At 42.3% G+C, this 14,678-nt stretch overlaps 5 protein-coding genes across 5 annotated transcripts; 2 read left to right on the forward strand and 3 right to left on the reverse strand.

Moving 5' to 3' along the window:
- Window positions 1-806: 806 nt before the first annotated feature.
- On the reverse strand, window positions 807-2,574 carry LOC124197904 (40S ribosomal protein S9-like). Its single transcript, XM_046593477.1, has 4 exons — window positions 2,513-2,574; window positions 1,908-2,144; window positions 1,485-1,671; window positions 807-1,057 (listed from the first exon to the last, which is right to left on the reverse strand). The coding sequence occupies exons 2-4, from the start codon at window positions 2,128-2,130 to the stop codon at window positions 883-885; spliced, it is 585 nt and encodes a 194-aa protein (XP_046449433.1). The 5' UTR covers window positions 2,131-2,144; window positions 2,513-2,574; the 3' UTR covers window positions 807-882.
- Window positions 2,575-3,967: 1,393 nt separating this feature from the next.
- On the forward strand, window positions 3,968-6,129 carry LOC124197905 (extensin-2-like). Its single transcript, XM_046593478.1, has 3 exons — window positions 3,968-4,091; window positions 4,254-4,515; window positions 5,149-6,129. Exons 1-3 carry the CDS (start codon window positions 4,088-4,090, stop codon window positions 5,981-5,983), a joined length of 1,101 nt encoding a protein of 366 aa, XP_046449434.1. The 5' UTR covers window positions 3,968-4,087; the 3' UTR covers window positions 5,984-6,129.
- A 524-nt stretch (window positions 6,130-6,653) lies between these two features.
- LOC124197906 (pancreatic triacylglycerol lipase-like) lies at window positions 6,654-9,443 on the forward strand. The gene is made up of 11 exons (XM_046593479.1): window positions 6,654-6,836; window positions 6,928-7,291; window positions 7,371-7,493; window positions 7,582-7,728; window positions 7,802-7,910; window positions 7,980-8,090; window positions 8,163-8,410; window positions 8,497-8,629; window positions 8,697-8,814; window positions 8,884-9,087; window positions 9,161-9,443. The coding sequence occupies exons 1-11, from the start codon at window positions 6,745-6,747 to the stop codon at window positions 9,321-9,323; spliced, it is 1,812 nt and encodes a 603-aa protein (XP_046449435.1). The 5' UTR covers window positions 6,654-6,744; the 3' UTR covers window positions 9,324-9,443.
- LOC124197907 lies at window positions 9,337-11,030 on the reverse strand. The gene is made up of 3 exons (XM_046593480.1): window positions 10,938-11,030; window positions 9,735-10,793; window positions 9,337-9,668 (listed from the first exon to the last, which is right to left on the reverse strand). Exons 2-3 carry the CDS (start codon window positions 10,764-10,766, stop codon window positions 9,603-9,605), a joined length of 1,098 nt encoding a protein of 365 aa, XP_046449436.1. The 5' UTR covers window positions 10,767-10,793; window positions 10,938-11,030; the 3' UTR covers window positions 9,337-9,602.
- A 217-nt stretch (window positions 11,031-11,247) lies between these two features.
- Window positions 11,248-13,532, reverse strand: LOC124197908 (collagen alpha-1(I) chain-like). Its single transcript, XM_046593482.1, has 8 exons — window positions 13,255-13,532; window positions 13,064-13,171; window positions 12,918-12,995; window positions 12,721-12,843; window positions 12,605-12,658; window positions 12,066-12,533; window positions 11,965-12,000; window positions 11,248-11,883 (listed from the first exon to the last, which is right to left on the reverse strand). The coding sequence occupies exons 1-8, from the start codon at window positions 13,343-13,345 to the stop codon at window positions 11,543-11,545; spliced, it is 1,299 nt and encodes a 432-aa protein (XP_046449438.1). The 5' UTR covers window positions 13,346-13,532; the 3' UTR covers window positions 11,248-11,542.
- Between the last annotated feature and the right edge of the window lie 1,146 nt (window positions 13,533-14,678).

Consider the following 14,678-nt stretch of genomic DNA (forward strand, 5'->3'; position numbering starts at 1 on the left):
GACCGCTTGGTACGTCCTGGTACGAACTGTGTTCAGCAACGATGAGAAGTTGAACACTCTTTTCTCCTCTCTCTTTGAGCAGAATAGGAAAAACACATTGTTGTTTTTCTATTGCCGAAAATGGCAGGCTGCTGTCCGAGCCACCTGTTCTGACCGTGCCTTCGAGCAAGGGAAAACCCCCAAATCCCTTCAAGCTACCGGTAGTTGATTATTCCCTGGCATAATCAAAGGTTTTACCCCAGCACTCTTGTTTCGACCACTTTTATTTTTGTTCCCCACAAAACAGTTGGCATGGGCGCATAATTGGCTGCATTATTCCAAGAAATATGCAAATAACTTAACTTGAACGTCCCAAGTAGGGGACTCTCGAAAGTTCTTTGGATGCAATTTGGCAGTTCACACAAGTGAACAGGAAAATGTCAATGACTTTTTTCCTGTGCTCGTTTGCGAATCACTCAAAACGAGAATCTTTTTCATCTAGACAAAAGAATAAAAAACAATACAACTTTTAATTCTAATATATAGACGAGGTCACCGGATTCGAAATGAGGATGTCAACCTCCATAGTCCATACACTTTATTCGCCATAGTTGGTTACGCACGGGTAAATCATGCGTTTCCTGTCTCATCTTTTATAACCGACTCCCATTGCCTAGTTACCGTCCTCGATTTGGATTACAACTGTAACCGGACAACTCTCGACATTCAACAACAAATTCCTATTGTGTGTATCGAACGAACTTGAATGAATTGGTAGTTCCATACGAATAAAATTAGATCAATGCGTAGATGATACTAGAAGAGAATTTTCGCGCACAAATTGTATTACTGATAACAGATACACAATTAAGAGGCTCGAATAAAAACAAGAGGGCGAACAATCTACTCGTCATCCTCTTCACCAGCATCTCCGCCATCCGTGCCCTTCTTCAAGTTTTTCCTCTTGACACGACCAGCACGGCCGCCACCGAACGGCGACCGGAGGGCAAAGTCGATGTGTTTCTGCGAATCCAGACGGACGATGAAACTGGGAATGTTGACCAACTGCTTGCGGACACTGTAAAGGTAAAAATTAATAAATATAAAATGAATCAAATTAATTGTTTAATACGTCAAAGTGGAAAACTGATATGATTAATTCAAATTTGCACACCGAGCCGAAAGTGTCTACCCAGAACTAGACATCAGGCGTAGAGACATCAGGCGTAGAGTATTGCACGCAACAACTCCATTGGCCATAAGAGAAATACAGTTTTTTCGCTTCCTGTGTCTGTAGGGCATATCCATTTTACGCCAATTCCCAGCGGAACGGTGTCATATCACTAACCGCTGGTGACCAGCGTGAATCAAGGGCATACAGCCCAGTGGCCTGAAGACATCCATCATATAGATGGCACATCCCATTCAACGAGAATGCTCAACTCGGTGACTTGTTAAGCAAATCGTTCAGAAATGAGGAATGCTGATAGCAGACGGATGAATACCGAATGTGTCGCTGGCGGATGAGAACACGGGCGTGGTGAATCGATTTAGCCAAACCCAATTTGAAAACTTGGGTCTGCAGGCGACGCTCCAAAAAGTCTTCAACCTTCAAGCTGAGCACGTAATCGAGCTTCATGCGTCCTTCTTCTAACACACCGATGCGGACCAAGCGACGAAGAAGGGCGTTACCTATAGATGTCAAAAGATTTCATAATTAAAAGGGCCCTGTAATGAACACAAACGCAATTTATATTAAACAACTAATTTTAATTCAGTTGTAGCTCATGTTAAGCTTGACATCAGGTCTCAGCCAAGAAGTGTCAGATAATGTGCATCATGCAAATTAGTCATGTGTAAATTTCTACATTACTGTCATGCTCAATTGACAATTGGCATGCTGAATTACTTTATAGAACAACTAATACCTTCAAATAAACGTTTGCCATCCTTCTCATCAAGAGTGAGCAACTCTCTTGCAGCTTTACGGATCTTGGCTAAAGTGTACTTCACTCTCCACACTTCCCTCTTGTTGCGAAGCCCATATTCACCAATTAACTTCAGCTCTTGATCTAAGCGAGCTTTCTCGAAGGGGCGTCGAGGTGCGACGCATACCTTCCTTTGTACCAAGGGAGCTCGATGATTCACCATTTTGACCCTTCACCCTGTATAATGTGAGAAAGAAAAACAATTAATCGTTGAAGAACCATCCACATGAAAACGGGAATAAAAGAAATGTTAAATTGTCTCCAAGTCACGAATCAGGTTAATCTACATCAAGATTCCTGGGATTAAAACTGGCAATTACTTTAGCCTCATTCCAACAACAATCTCTATTTAATCAAGAGTAGTCATGAAGAGAACTGAGGCAACACGATGTCTGTCACAGACAGATGCTTTAGCATATCGACAAATGAATTTGTTTTCGTATTGTATAACGACTCGTGCAGCTTTTAAACTAGAACGGTATAAGCTATTAACCGAAATGCATTACAAATAATATTTAACATTAATCAATACTACAAAGTCTTACCCAGACAACCGAGAGTGACAGCAGATGAAAACGAATGACCGTGTCAAAATTGAACACTACTCAAGAAATAAAGGAAGCCTTGTCTTGCTATAGAGCGCGAAACTGTAGAGCGCGAAATTCAATTGGGTGGATACTATCGCAGGCTCGCAGGCGCTCTAAGTCTCTTAACTACGAAAGATGCAGCGTAGAGATGCGCTATTGTTTGTAAGAAATCAGAAAAAAAAAGCGTAAAGGTAAAGAAATATTGTTTGCATTCACAATTTCACATGCTGCTCAACATTAATTTTCAGTCACCTTGTGTCGTCATCAGTGATAAGACTCACTGGACACAACATTGTATTATAAGACACAGAAATACTTCAGAAGACAAATGGACCAGCACCATACTTGACAGAACTGCATTTTGGAAACACGCATTTTGGAAACGCTCCCAGCATCTATAACAGGATTAAGTTAAATGGACGTCTAGACACGTGCCAAATACGGTTGCGAAAATACGAATTTTGTGATGGTAGTACATTTTCTTGGACAGGTCGGATTTTATTATAAACGGGTTTCGTGGACAGGAATCTATTAAATACGAGGGCGAACTTTAGACTTTTTGTTCTTTTTGGCTTTCATAACCACGAAAGTATAAAAATCGCGAAGTGCAATGAACTAAAGTGAGTTCAGACTTCCTGCCGAAAAGTAAGCTGCTCAACGAGCTTCATTGAAGGCACTTCTCCTTGGCTATAATTAAGGTAAACGGTAAACCTAGTTAAACCAACAGGTTCGACGAACAAGTGGAGAACATGTTAATTTTACAGTCTTTCACTCGGACTTGGTTTGAACGTCGACGTTTGAATTAACCCTTAATTTTATAAGGGAGCACTGATCATATCAGTAATTTCATTCTGTCATTCACTCTTTTACAATACCAAAATACCAACCATTTCTGCAAAAGAAAAATGCGACGATGAATGTTTCTCTATAACATACACGAGACCTGGACACAAACGTTTTAGTATTAGAACAGCTCATTATTTACCACATTGGAGATTTCAATTCAATACAGAGTTAGTTAACTAAAACAGCTTTTTGATATGCATTAACACGCAGATAAACACCTAAATAATTACGAAAATTTCTATAACGAATATTGTTCTAATAGAATAAAAGATTGTTGAATCATCTCTCGCAAATCAAATTCGTTTCAAAAGAATACAAACAAAGAAATTGCATTATTTTCTGGATTTTCTTAAGTGCATCCTACCTGAGTTAACCTTGAGCCGTCAATTTATTCTCCTTTTTTTCTTTGTAAGCCTCTGCCAGCGGCTATAGGAATTGCCTAAAAAACAAACAAATGCTACGTGACGCCACAGTGAGTAATAGAGGTAGGGTGCGAATATCGTTTGTTACATCACAATAGAGTAGGTATTGGCGGCAAGGCTTGAGGAGTATAGGGTGACAAAAAGTCGTATAAAATGAGAGGGAATTGACAACGGAATTCAGTCGAGTGAGCCTCTTCGACAGGACAACAGCAGTGAAGCAATTTGCATCCCACTGTAATCCACATCGTGTATTCCATTTGCAATCATGGGTAAATCAATATTTCGTCTCTTATATGGAAAATCTCATATTTTTGTTCTGTTCAAAATCGTTTCTGTGTTTTAATATTGTTGTTGGCGACAACGACTGTGTGAGTGTGTGTGCATCTAGCTATGACATATGTATTAACAATGATATATCTGTATGGTTTCAGCTAACTACGGCGTGTCGCTGCTGTTGGCTGTTGTCTCGTTGATGGCTGGATCGACCGTGGCTGTACCGATGGCTTCGGGGTACGGCTACACCACTCCGGCGCCGTATTACACAACAACGTACGCTACGCCAAGTTATACCACCAAAGCACCGGAATACTACACCGAAGCACCCAAGTACTACACAACCAAGGCTACTGAGTACTACACCACTACGTATGCTGCTCCAACTTACTACACCGAGGCGCCCAAGTACTACACCACAACGTATGCTGCTCCCACTTACTACACCGAGGCGCCCAAGTACTACACCACTACGTATGCTGCTCCAACTTACTACACCGAGGCGCCCAAGTACTACACCACTACGTATGCTGCTCCCACTTACTACACCGAGGCGCCCAAGTACTACACCACTACGTATGCTGCTCCAACTTACTACACCGAGGCGCCCAAGTACTACACCACTACGTATGCTGCTCCCACTTACTACACCGAAGCACCCAAGTACTACACAACCAAGGCTACTGAGTACTACACCACTACGTATGCTGCTCCCACTTACTACACCGAGGCGCCCAAGTACTACACCACCAAGGCTCCTGAGTACTACACCACTACTTATGCTGCTCCAACTTACTACACCGAGGCGCCCAAGTACTACACCACTACGTATGCTGCTCCAACTTACTACACCGAGGCGCCCAAGTACTACACCACTACGTATGCTGCTCCAACTTACTACACCGAGGCGCCCAAGTACTACACCACCAAGGCTCCTGAGTACTACACCACTACTTATGCTGCTCCCACTTACTACACCGAGGCGCCCAAGTACTACACCACTACGTATGCTGCTCCCACTTACTACACCGAGGCACCCAAGTACTACACAACCAAGGCTCCTGAGTACTACACCACTACGTATGCTGCTCCTACTTACTACACCGAATCCCCCAAGTACTACACCACTACCTACGCTACTCCGAGCTATTACACAGAAGCCCCGAAGTACTACTCTGCTCCAAGCTACACAACCACAGCTGCTCCTTACTACACCACAACTGAAGCTGCCAAGTATTACGTAGCCCCAAGTTACTATACTGATGCTGCTCCGTCTTATTATGCTGAACCAACTTACTACACCGAAGCTCCTGTCTATTACACTACAACTTACGCCACTCCAAGCTACTACACCACCAAGGCAGCAGAGTACTACACCGAAAAGGCCGAATACTACACAACAACGTACGCTGCTCCATCTTACTACACTGAGGCTCCCAAGTATTATTCCGCTCCGAGTTATTACACCGAGGCTCCAGTTTACTACACAACCAAGGCCCCCGAGTATTACACTACAGCATCGTACTACACCACGACATATGCTGCTCCAACCTACTACACTGAAGCTCCCAAGTACTACTCAGCCCCTAGCTACTACCAGACTGATGCTCCTCAATACTACACCACTAAGGCATTGGAGTATTACACCACAACCTACGCTGCCCCGTCCTACTACACCGAGGCTCCAGCTTATTACACCACCAAAGCTCAAGAATATTACACTACCACTTATGCTGCTCCAACTTACTACACCGAGGCTCCTAAATATTACGCAGCTCCGAGTTACTACACCGAACCCCCAAAGTACTACACCACTAAAGCACCCGAATACTACACCACAACCTACGCTGCCCCAGCTTACTACACCGAAGTTCCAAAATATTATTAGCGAGAATTAATTCAACATTAACTTTGTCTTGAAATTTTATTCTATTTGTGGGTGGTGAATTATAGTTTTCAGTGTTGATTCATTTACTAGTCATTGTAAGTGGTTATCTATTCATGAGATCAATAAATAATTATTTAGTTAACTAACTCCGTTTTCTATAAATCTTAAATCTTCTATGGTGCATGGTTGGGCTCTTTTACGAACCAAATAAAACTAACAAAGTGTTTGTTACTTCTACGATCTTTGAACGATACAGTTAAATATTCACCGTGAGTGTAAAAAAAACTGGAAAGTGAAGAATGTATAAAAATGACTGTGTTGAGCTGACTTATTCTAACCTCGCCCAGAAAGATGTCAATTAAAATCGTCAACGGAATGAAATGTCTTGAAGCCCAATTTTCGGCGAAAAGAACAAAACGTCAGACCTCGTCCGTATAAAGAAACGCATTTCAAAAAAGAACACGCATGCAATCCGACCGGTTCAAGAAATGTTGATATGGAAAAGTGAGCAATCGTAATACATATATGTACAAGGACCGTGTTTGAACTTGCTACATGTATTTTAACTTAAACCTGTACCAGATGCCCGGGGCGTTTTCTATGCAAGTTTTTTTTTTTGTGAATCTTGATCTTTGGTGGTATATATAAAACACTGGCGTCCTTTCCAAATGTAGACCAGTATCGGAAAAACTACCAGCATCGCTGGATGGCTGGATGTAACACCGTTGGTTTGTTGAGTTTCAGTGCCAATAGGCTTCATCATGATTTCTGTCAAGTGTGTATTGTGCATTTTCTTTGCCTTCTTATTCAGTGTTGGATCAAGCAGTGAGCCGGATTACCCTGACACAATAAGGTGACTGAACTTAATGTTAAGCATTTGAATGCAAACCATTTTTTATTTCTATATCGTAACATTTTGTTAATACTTCATTTCTGGCAAGCAGAACGCAACTGCGATATGCTCATTCGTTCGATCCATTGAATCCTTCGTTTGTCAAGATTGAGAAGCAGATTCAGGACGAATTAATTGAAACTACAGTCATCAATTTCCGCAATAATCGGGCAGCCACAGACACGATCAAAGTCGCCGAGTTGAACGATCCAAATTTAACCCTCAATCTGACGCAAACGCTTGCCCAAGGGTTAGCGTTAAATGCGGATAATTCAGTTTGCTATGAAGACCTGGGATGTATCACTCGCTTCTCGTTCGCCGACCCAATTTTATGGCCGATTAATGTACTACCTGAAGCCAGGCATAAAATCGGCACGCATTTCACGCTCAGCACCAGAGATCAATCAACCCCGTGGGCAAGAAACGATTTAATTCTCGTTAGCATGTTTCAAATAGAACAGCTATTGATTTTATTATTTTGTTATATTTGTGCAGCCGGGAGTTGGAATTTCTGGCAAAGATCCCAACGGAATCACTTCCGCTTCTTTTAAAGCAACTCGACCAACCAAATTCTATGTCCACGGTTGGCTATCCACCGGGTACGAAGATCGCTATAAAGTTAGCCAATTTTAAACTGAAAACTTGTGCCCATTTCTTTAGGTCAACCGATTGAATTAAAAAACATAATTTCGTTATTCAAATTTAGACCTTTGTGGAAAGATTATTAGCAAACGGAGATTTTAACGTAATCGTCGTTCATTGGGGCGGCGGTGCAGAAACCAGTTACAATCAAGCGTTCGTCAACATTCGTCTGGTTGGCTTGGAAATCGCCTTCCTTGTTAAAACTTTGGTTGTAAGTTATCATCACTTATCCTCCTTGGAAGTTAATTGATTTTTAATAATTGCTTCGCATTCGAATGTTTAAGGAAAAATTAGGAGTCACGCCATCAGATGTTCATCTAATTGGACATAGCCTCGGAGCACACACTTCTGGGTACGCAGGAGAAAAAATTGCCAACCTCGGCAGAATCACAGGTTAATTATTTTGATTCTCGCCAAAAAACATTTAACCCAATTAAATGATGGAATGGTTACAATAAACAGGTTTGGATCCGGCTGGGTGGTATTTCCGAAGAATGCCAACCTTTGCTCGTTTGGATCCCTCTGACGCTCAGTTTGTCGATGCTGTTCACACTGACGGTGAAGGTATCTTAGGTATAATTCATTCCCTTTTTTTCTGCACAGTTGTATAAATGCTAATTTTGACCCTCACATCTTTTTAAAAAGCTGTTGGTCTGTTGGACCCTTTGGGTCATCTCGACTTTTATCCCAACGGCGGGGGGCGTCAACCTGGCTGCATATTATCAGAATTGCGATCGGCGAAAAATGTTTCAAGTAACAATCTCATTGATGATGTAACTAACGCCACTTCATGCAGCCACATGAGGGTCCTTGACTTGTACAGCGAATCGTTTCTCCCTGACGCATGTCAGAGTATAGCATACAAATGCTCCGACTATGAATCTTTCCAGAAGGTAGAAAACTAGTTAGAAAACCGCTAAAAAAAACTTGATAGACTAGAAAGCCTGTCATCAGTCTGTCATTCCACTATTATTATAAGGCTGAATGCACATCTTGTGGATCAGATAATAGCCAGTGCGCTCCGTTCGGCCTTCAAGCAAATAATTATCCCATTGGAAACCAAGTCAACGTCAAACTTTACTTCAACACTGGCGAAAGTTCGCCATACTGCCGTAAAGACAACAGCCGATTACGTTGATTGGAATTTATCTTTGATTGAGTTTTACAAATAATGTTTAGGATATCATTACGCAGTGAAGGTGAGCTTGGCCAAGCCCAGAAGAGCCAAACCAACAGTCACAGGGATAATCCGATTATCTATAAGTGGGCAGCAAGGCACTCTGTCAAAAGTTAAACTGTAAGTCCCGTAATTTATTCTCAACGTTATAATTCTGGAAGTGGTTTTAAAAAATTTATCTTTTTAAAGTCCAGCGATAGGTCTTGAGCACGGGAAAGATCACCGGTTTCTGTTGACTGTCCCAAATAATTTGGGTCCCGTGCAGAGAGTCAATCTCGGTTGGAAGTATTTAAAAAAGAATTCATTAGATGTGACATGCATTTTGAGGCTTTGCACCCAGAGATTATACGTCAATAGCATCACCATTTCGTTGATGAATAGCTACCCGGAAGAGTGAGTTAAATTTTCTTAACTGATGTGATTACGATTCTTAATATTTCTTTTCTTCAATATTTTGCTGGAATAGAATGATTAAAGCCAACACTTTAAAGATCTGCCCGCAGTCTTCACCTGGAGTTATCGGCCCTTTTTTCAGTTTGGCTTTCGATAGCAATTGCCCAACAACCCTGCCAACATCGTTTAATTTATTAAGTTACCTAAGGCCTTGGACTAATTGGTTAGGTATTTAATTTTGAAAAAATGTCGATTGTTTCCTAAAATGTATTATCAATTTTAAAATCGAAATAAAATATTTTCATCCATATTCTACTCGACAATTCAGCACAGTAATACAATGCGAATAAAACTTTTTTTATAAGATTGTTACTTGAATACATTTGATCTAAAATAAAAGTGTAGTAGCGGAACACGGTATAAATTACGACAATCGAAATTTTAGCGAGAATTTGGAGAATAGACTGACTTGCTGGCATAATGATTCCGGCGTAGTACTAGGTCGATTGCGTCAATCAGCGTAACAGGTTGTTGTGGTTACAATCTTTGATGTCTGACATTTCTTGACGCTCATCGTCTAGCTGCCAAAAGAAAAAATTCACATTCAACATTTGGAAATAGAAATAAGAACAAATAGAAAACTTTACCTCCAGCGATTTTCCCTTGGAAATGTGCAGTCCATCGTCGGATGCGCGGGAGTCGATCCGGGTGAAACGATGTTCTCCGGAATCGACCGGAAGAGAATGGGTGGTGGAATTGATTCCTTCGTCGTCTTCTCCCTCGACATCTTCGGCGATGGGCGAACCGGTCAACTGGTCGTACGATGGCGAATCCAGGCTCCAGAGAGTCTTCAGACACGACGCCATCGGGATTCGATGGCCCCGGTGATGGGCAGACCACCTCCCGAATATCTCTCCGCCCTCCAAAGGGCTTTGAGGTAACATGGTCAAATCGTAATTATCCCAAGACAATTCGGCAAGTCGGGCTCGATTGGAAGTGCTAGACTGGGCGGACGAGTTGGACTGGATGGTGGCCGGCGTGAATGTACGCGGCGTGGCCGGAGTCGGCGTGAAAATGGCGTCGTAGCGCAACAATAGCGAAGAAAATGGGCGGTTCAGAGCTTCGACAAAGCTCGGAGCCGGTGGCGAAAAGCAGAAATTAACGCTGTCGATCGTTTGGCTGCTGCCATCGTTTTCATCTTCCTCGCAATCCTGGAACAAATCTTCGCCTTCCGAATCCGAGTCTTCCATCTCCATCACTTTGTCCGGCTGAGGGGCTATGCTCCGGCCGATGTGAGACGTCCAGATGTACCGCAAAAGTAGGTCCCAGATTTTCCTCAACGACTCGAAGCCGAAAATACGTCGGTAGAGTACGAACGAACTGTTGCTGGGAACGACTACGGTGGTGGTGGGGGTCCACTGGCTGCTTTCTTCGTCCTCAAAGACATCGTCTTCCTCGTACCCCAAGGTGCCGTCGTCTTCAGCTGAGAACTCGCTCAATTGTGTTTGAAAGTTGGCGACCAGTTGGCTGTGCAACAGGTGGCGATTGGAACGAGACGTGCCACGGCCAGGTGGGCGATTCTTGACTTTGGCTATTGGAATATTGGGACCCTTCCGTCTGGCATTGGCTTTCGAAACCCAATTAGCTTTGAGCTTGTTGTCAAGGTGTTTTACAATCATTTCAAATCTTTTTAAAAAACTTAAAACCTATAGGTTTGGCAAAGACATAAAAAATTGGAATGAATCAGTGAGGAGAAATTGAACTGGAGAACTTGAGCAAAAAGAAGAAAGTTGGCTGGATGGATATGAAACGATTAAAGAATAATTGTTGGTGTGAGAGTAATTTTATACCAGATAAAAGCAGATTCAGTGAAAGCTGCAGCTCGGCGACGACAGAAAAATTTGTGATTATTGAATGTTTTCGTCCTTCTTCTGCAAATTTAAACCGACAGTGCCAAATTGCCAGAATTGAAAGTATTACGAAAAAGAAATAAAATTCCCGCTCGGGAGATTGGCTTTAAATCTTATTATTTATTCGAAACATTAAGCGCAAGCAAAATTCTTAATTAATTTATAATTCTTCATTCTTTTTTATCAGTCGATTATTGTTTTCTGATTCATTTTCGCAAATTCTTATAAAATTGCATTTGTTTCAAAATAGTAACAGGTAAAATCGTAAATGTATTAATAACAAACAACAAAAAGATCAACAAACATACGTAACATTGGATCGAAATAAGAATAGCTGGTATTATGCAATCAAGTTGGAGGTATTTTACAAGCAGAGCCATTTAAGTTAAATATGGTATTATTAGCACCAAGACGTTATTAATTATGTTCAGATCTTGGCGTACTATGATTCACTACATCCAATGTGATTGCATAATCATGCACAAAGTGATATTTCTTAGTCAGGTTCTTTAAAGAATAAATTATGCAGACAGTTTGAAAATAGATTAGAACATGAGCTTGATTGGTGGGTGGAATGAAATCGCTTTGAAGTCAATCGAATTACTTTTTACCACCTCCTCCGCCACCTCCTCCACCACTTCCGCTGGAAGACGAAGAGGAACCTCCTCCGCCACTAGCTCCTGCAGCGCCACTTGTTCCCGGTACACCCGGCGAGCCCGATGCGCCACTACCGCCAGGAGTCCCACAGCTCCTGGTGCACCATTCACTCCAGGAGTACCCGGAAGACCAGGCGTCCCGTCACTTCCAGCCGGCCCCGGTGGTCCGGGGGGCCCCGTTAATCCAGTTGGCCCAGGAGAACCAGTTGGCCCATAAGGACCGGTTGGACCTGGCGGAGTTGGAATTTTTTAATTAATTAATTTTTTTTTAATTTTAAATTTTTGTATTTTATTTAATTTTTTTTATTTACCAGGAGGTCCTGCTACTCCAGGGTCCCCAGTAGGTCCTAGACATGAAAGATAAAAAAAAAATGTGAATGGGTTTCAGTGCCACCCTTGATTAAATTCATACCGGGAGGTGCAGAGATTGGAATTTGCGACGAGTAGAATCTAAATCTATCGCCGACGATTCTTCCCAGGTACCTGCCGGCTTTGTAAAATGGATCCATTCGAGAAGCCTTGCGTCCGGTCTCTGCTTCTTCCTGTTCTTCAGCATCCAGAAAATGTCCTAAATCTACTGCTGGCGGGCCAACTGGGCCATCTCCAAAGAGATAAAAATCCAACGAACGGCCACCTCCGCCACCACCGCCGGCACCTCCGGATGACGAAGAAGAAGAACCGCCTCCACCACCACTGGCTCCGGCTGCTCCGGCCGCTCCAGGAACTCCAGGAACACCGGATGAACCGCTACTTCCGGGAGGTCCAGCCGCTCCGGCCGCCCCTGCGCTACCTGGAACGCCTGGAACTCCATCGGCGCCGTTCGGACCAGCAGGACCCGTCCCGCCAGTAGCCCCAGTTGGTCCCCAAGGGCCGGTTGGACCTGGGATAACATAAGACAAGAGATGTAAGATAAGACATAAGATATAAGATAAGACTGGGATAAGATACGACCTGTTGCTCCCGTTAATCCTGTCGGCCCTGGCGATCCCGGTCGACCTGTAGGACCTAATAAGAACAAAAATGACGTCATTCATAGTGATGGAAATTATGTTAAACTAATCTTATACCTTTTGGTCCTGGTGAAACTGGAATGTATTGTGAATAGAATCTCACTTTCTCACCGATGTATCTTCCAGCTCTGTACCATGAATACACATTGGAATCCATTTCTCGTCCTTCAGGATCAGGACCTATATCGTCGTGAACGGGATTCAGAGTAAAGTCAAATTTAGGACGAAACATTTCACTCAATTCTTAATTATACCAATGGGTTCGTCGTCATCTACAGTTGGTGGTGCGCTAACTACTGGCTCGTCTGCACTATTGACTATTTCTTCCGGCCCTATAAATAGTCAAATAAAAATGAATGAATTTTAGAATTAAGATCTGGTTGAAACAACTCGTCACTACCGTGGGGTTCTTCGGATGATCTTACAGGGGGGCCTACCGGACCTTCTCCATCCTCAGATTTTTCTTGCAGAGCTTCATAGTTCTCTTCAGACCACGGATCCAACGGTCCTGGCATTGGAGAAAAAAAAAAAAAAAAAAAAACGACATTGCGTATGCATTCTTATCTTTGATGAAAAGCCTTGACGTTATACCTGGATGCAAATGTTTCGGATGGCGATGGAGTTCGCTTCCGACGGACAAGAATGCCACGAAACAACTACACAACAGCACAGAAAACAACATAGTCCTTCCTTCGTCACGATCAAATATGAAACTCACGTTTCTATTTTCTATAGCGAGCTCCTTTATATAGGATAGCTTGGTTTTCTACCGCTAAACGTTTTGGTCGCGTATACACCGTGGTAATCTTGCCTATACCCTACTTTTTAAGAAACGTAAAGAAAACCTTTTCTTTTCCGGGGGAAATTTTCGAATCCACTATTGTGAGTGTATTTATAGCCAACAACTTGCCTGTAGGTCTAAAGACCGAAGCCCGTGTTAAAAATATCATTTCTTTTTCCCCGTCCGAAAAACGCTTTCCTTATTAGTAATTGATGTCGACTTGAAAGTCGATCTTTATGACTAATAGAGAGAATCTGCCTGTGAAAAGTTATACAGTGTGGAGCGAAAAATCTGCCGAGTGCTCTCGAACAGAAACCCAAGTGCACACAAAGCCATTTAAAAAAATGGTTCCCTCCCCCGTAAGAGTCCGAAGTCAAAAGACAAAATATACAAGGAAGAATCTATAAAATAATGCTCGCTTTAGTTTTATGTACCGCGGTGATTGCGCTCTAGCAGCACACAATGGGCGAAAAAATGATGATAATTCGTACGAAAAATCCATTAAAAAAACGCCCGCGCGCATTGTAATTCAATATCGAATTTCGTTTACATACCATTCATCTATATGGAATACTATATAGCATATAGTCTATTTATTGCTACGTGAGAGTTCTAGGCATTTATTAAGCCAATTTCGCAGCGGAGCGGAAACTTTCCGGGTGGGGTTTTTTTGTTTTTTTTTTTCCGTGTGGAAAACGGTCCTCTCTCTAGCCTGTTGAGAGTCGATATACACGTATGTTTATTTAACCTGTTGATGCGGAACAATTGGTTAAGTGTTGGGAATAGCTATACTTGGATTTTAGCTGCTGGCTAGAAAAGCGCAACCGAACTTGGGTGATCAAAAGCGTGTCGCGACTTTCGACTCGTTGAGATTCTATTTTCACCAGCAAACCTCTTTATATAGGCTATGCCTAATAATGACAACCAGTAGCAATTAAATGCATAGAATTCCGTGTATTTGTGGGCCATGCAGTTATTGTATGCGGACAGAAGAGAAAGAAAATTACATAAGGGAAAATCTGACGCATCATTTGCCAACGCTCACCGCATTGAAAAACCTGAAAAAAAAATATTACGTTATTTAAATGTTGTGGTTGCCATATTATAGAGAGCTATCTTTTCAATCGTACAAAGTCCTGGTATTTGATTCAGCATTCAAAAGCTTCGGGCTATATTTGCTGGCTTGATTCGAGGATGAGTAATGACATTTCCAACTGACAGTTCAACACATGCA

The sequence above is a fragment of the Daphnia pulex genome, chromosome 7 (assembly GCF_021134715.1).
Source record: "Daphnia pulex isolate KAP4 chromosome 7, ASM2113471v1".
Lineage (NCBI taxonomy): Eukaryota > Metazoa > Arthropoda > Branchiopoda > Diplostraca > Daphniidae > Daphnia > Daphnia pulex.

Excerpts from the sequence above, each read along its gene's own strand:
- LOC124197904 (XM_046593477.1), bottom strand. The coding sequence starts at position 2,130 with ATGGTGAATCATCGAGCTCCCTTGGTACAAAGGAAGGTATGCGTCGCA. Across the intron at positions 1,672-1,907 it reads TGGCAAACGTTTATTTGAAG|GTAACGCCCTTCTTCGTCGC; the intron begins GTATTAGTTGTT and ends TGACATCTATAG. Across the intron at positions 1,058-1,484 it reads ATCCGCCAGCGACACATTCG|TGTCCGCAAGCAGTTGGTCA; the intron begins GTATTCATCCGT and ends TTACCTTTACAG.
- LOC124197905 (XM_046593478.1), top strand. Across the intron at positions 4,516-5,148 it reads GCGCCCAAGTACTACACCAC|CAAGGCTCCTGAGTACTACA; the intron begins AACGTATGCTGC and ends GTACTACACAAC.
- LOC124197906 (XM_046593479.1), top strand. The coding sequence starts at position 6,745 with ATGATTTCTGTCAAGTGTGTATTGTGCATTTTCTTTGCCTTCTTATTC. Across the intron at positions 7,494-7,581 it reads GGTACGAAGATCGCTATAAA|ACCTTTGTGGAAAGATTATT; the intron begins GTTAGCCAATTT and ends ATTCAAATTTAG. Across the intron at positions 7,911-7,979 it reads CAACCTCGGCAGAATCACAG|GTTTGGATCCGGCTGGGTGG; the intron begins GTTAATTATTTT and ends TACAATAAACAG.
- LOC124197907 (XM_046593480.1), bottom strand. The coding sequence starts at position 10,766 with ATGATTGTAAAACACCTTGACAACAAGCTCAAAGCTAATTGGGTTTCG. Across the intron at positions 9,669-9,734 it reads CCAAGGGAAAATCGCTGGAG|CTAGACGATGAGCGTCAAGA; the intron begins GTAAAGTTTTCT and ends TTCTTTTGGCAG.
- LOC124197908 (XM_046593482.1), bottom strand. The coding sequence starts at position 13,345 with ATGTTGTTTTCTGTGCTGTTGTGTAGTTGTTTCGTGGCATTCTTGTCC. Across the intron at positions 12,844-12,917 it reads AGATGACGACGAACCCATTG|GTCCTGATCCTGAAGGACGA; the intron begins GTATAATTAAGA and ends ACGACGATATAG. Across the intron at positions 12,659-12,720 it reads AGTTTCACCAGGACCAAAAG|GTCCTACAGGTCGACCGGGA; the intron begins GTATAAGATTAG and ends TGTTCTTATTAG.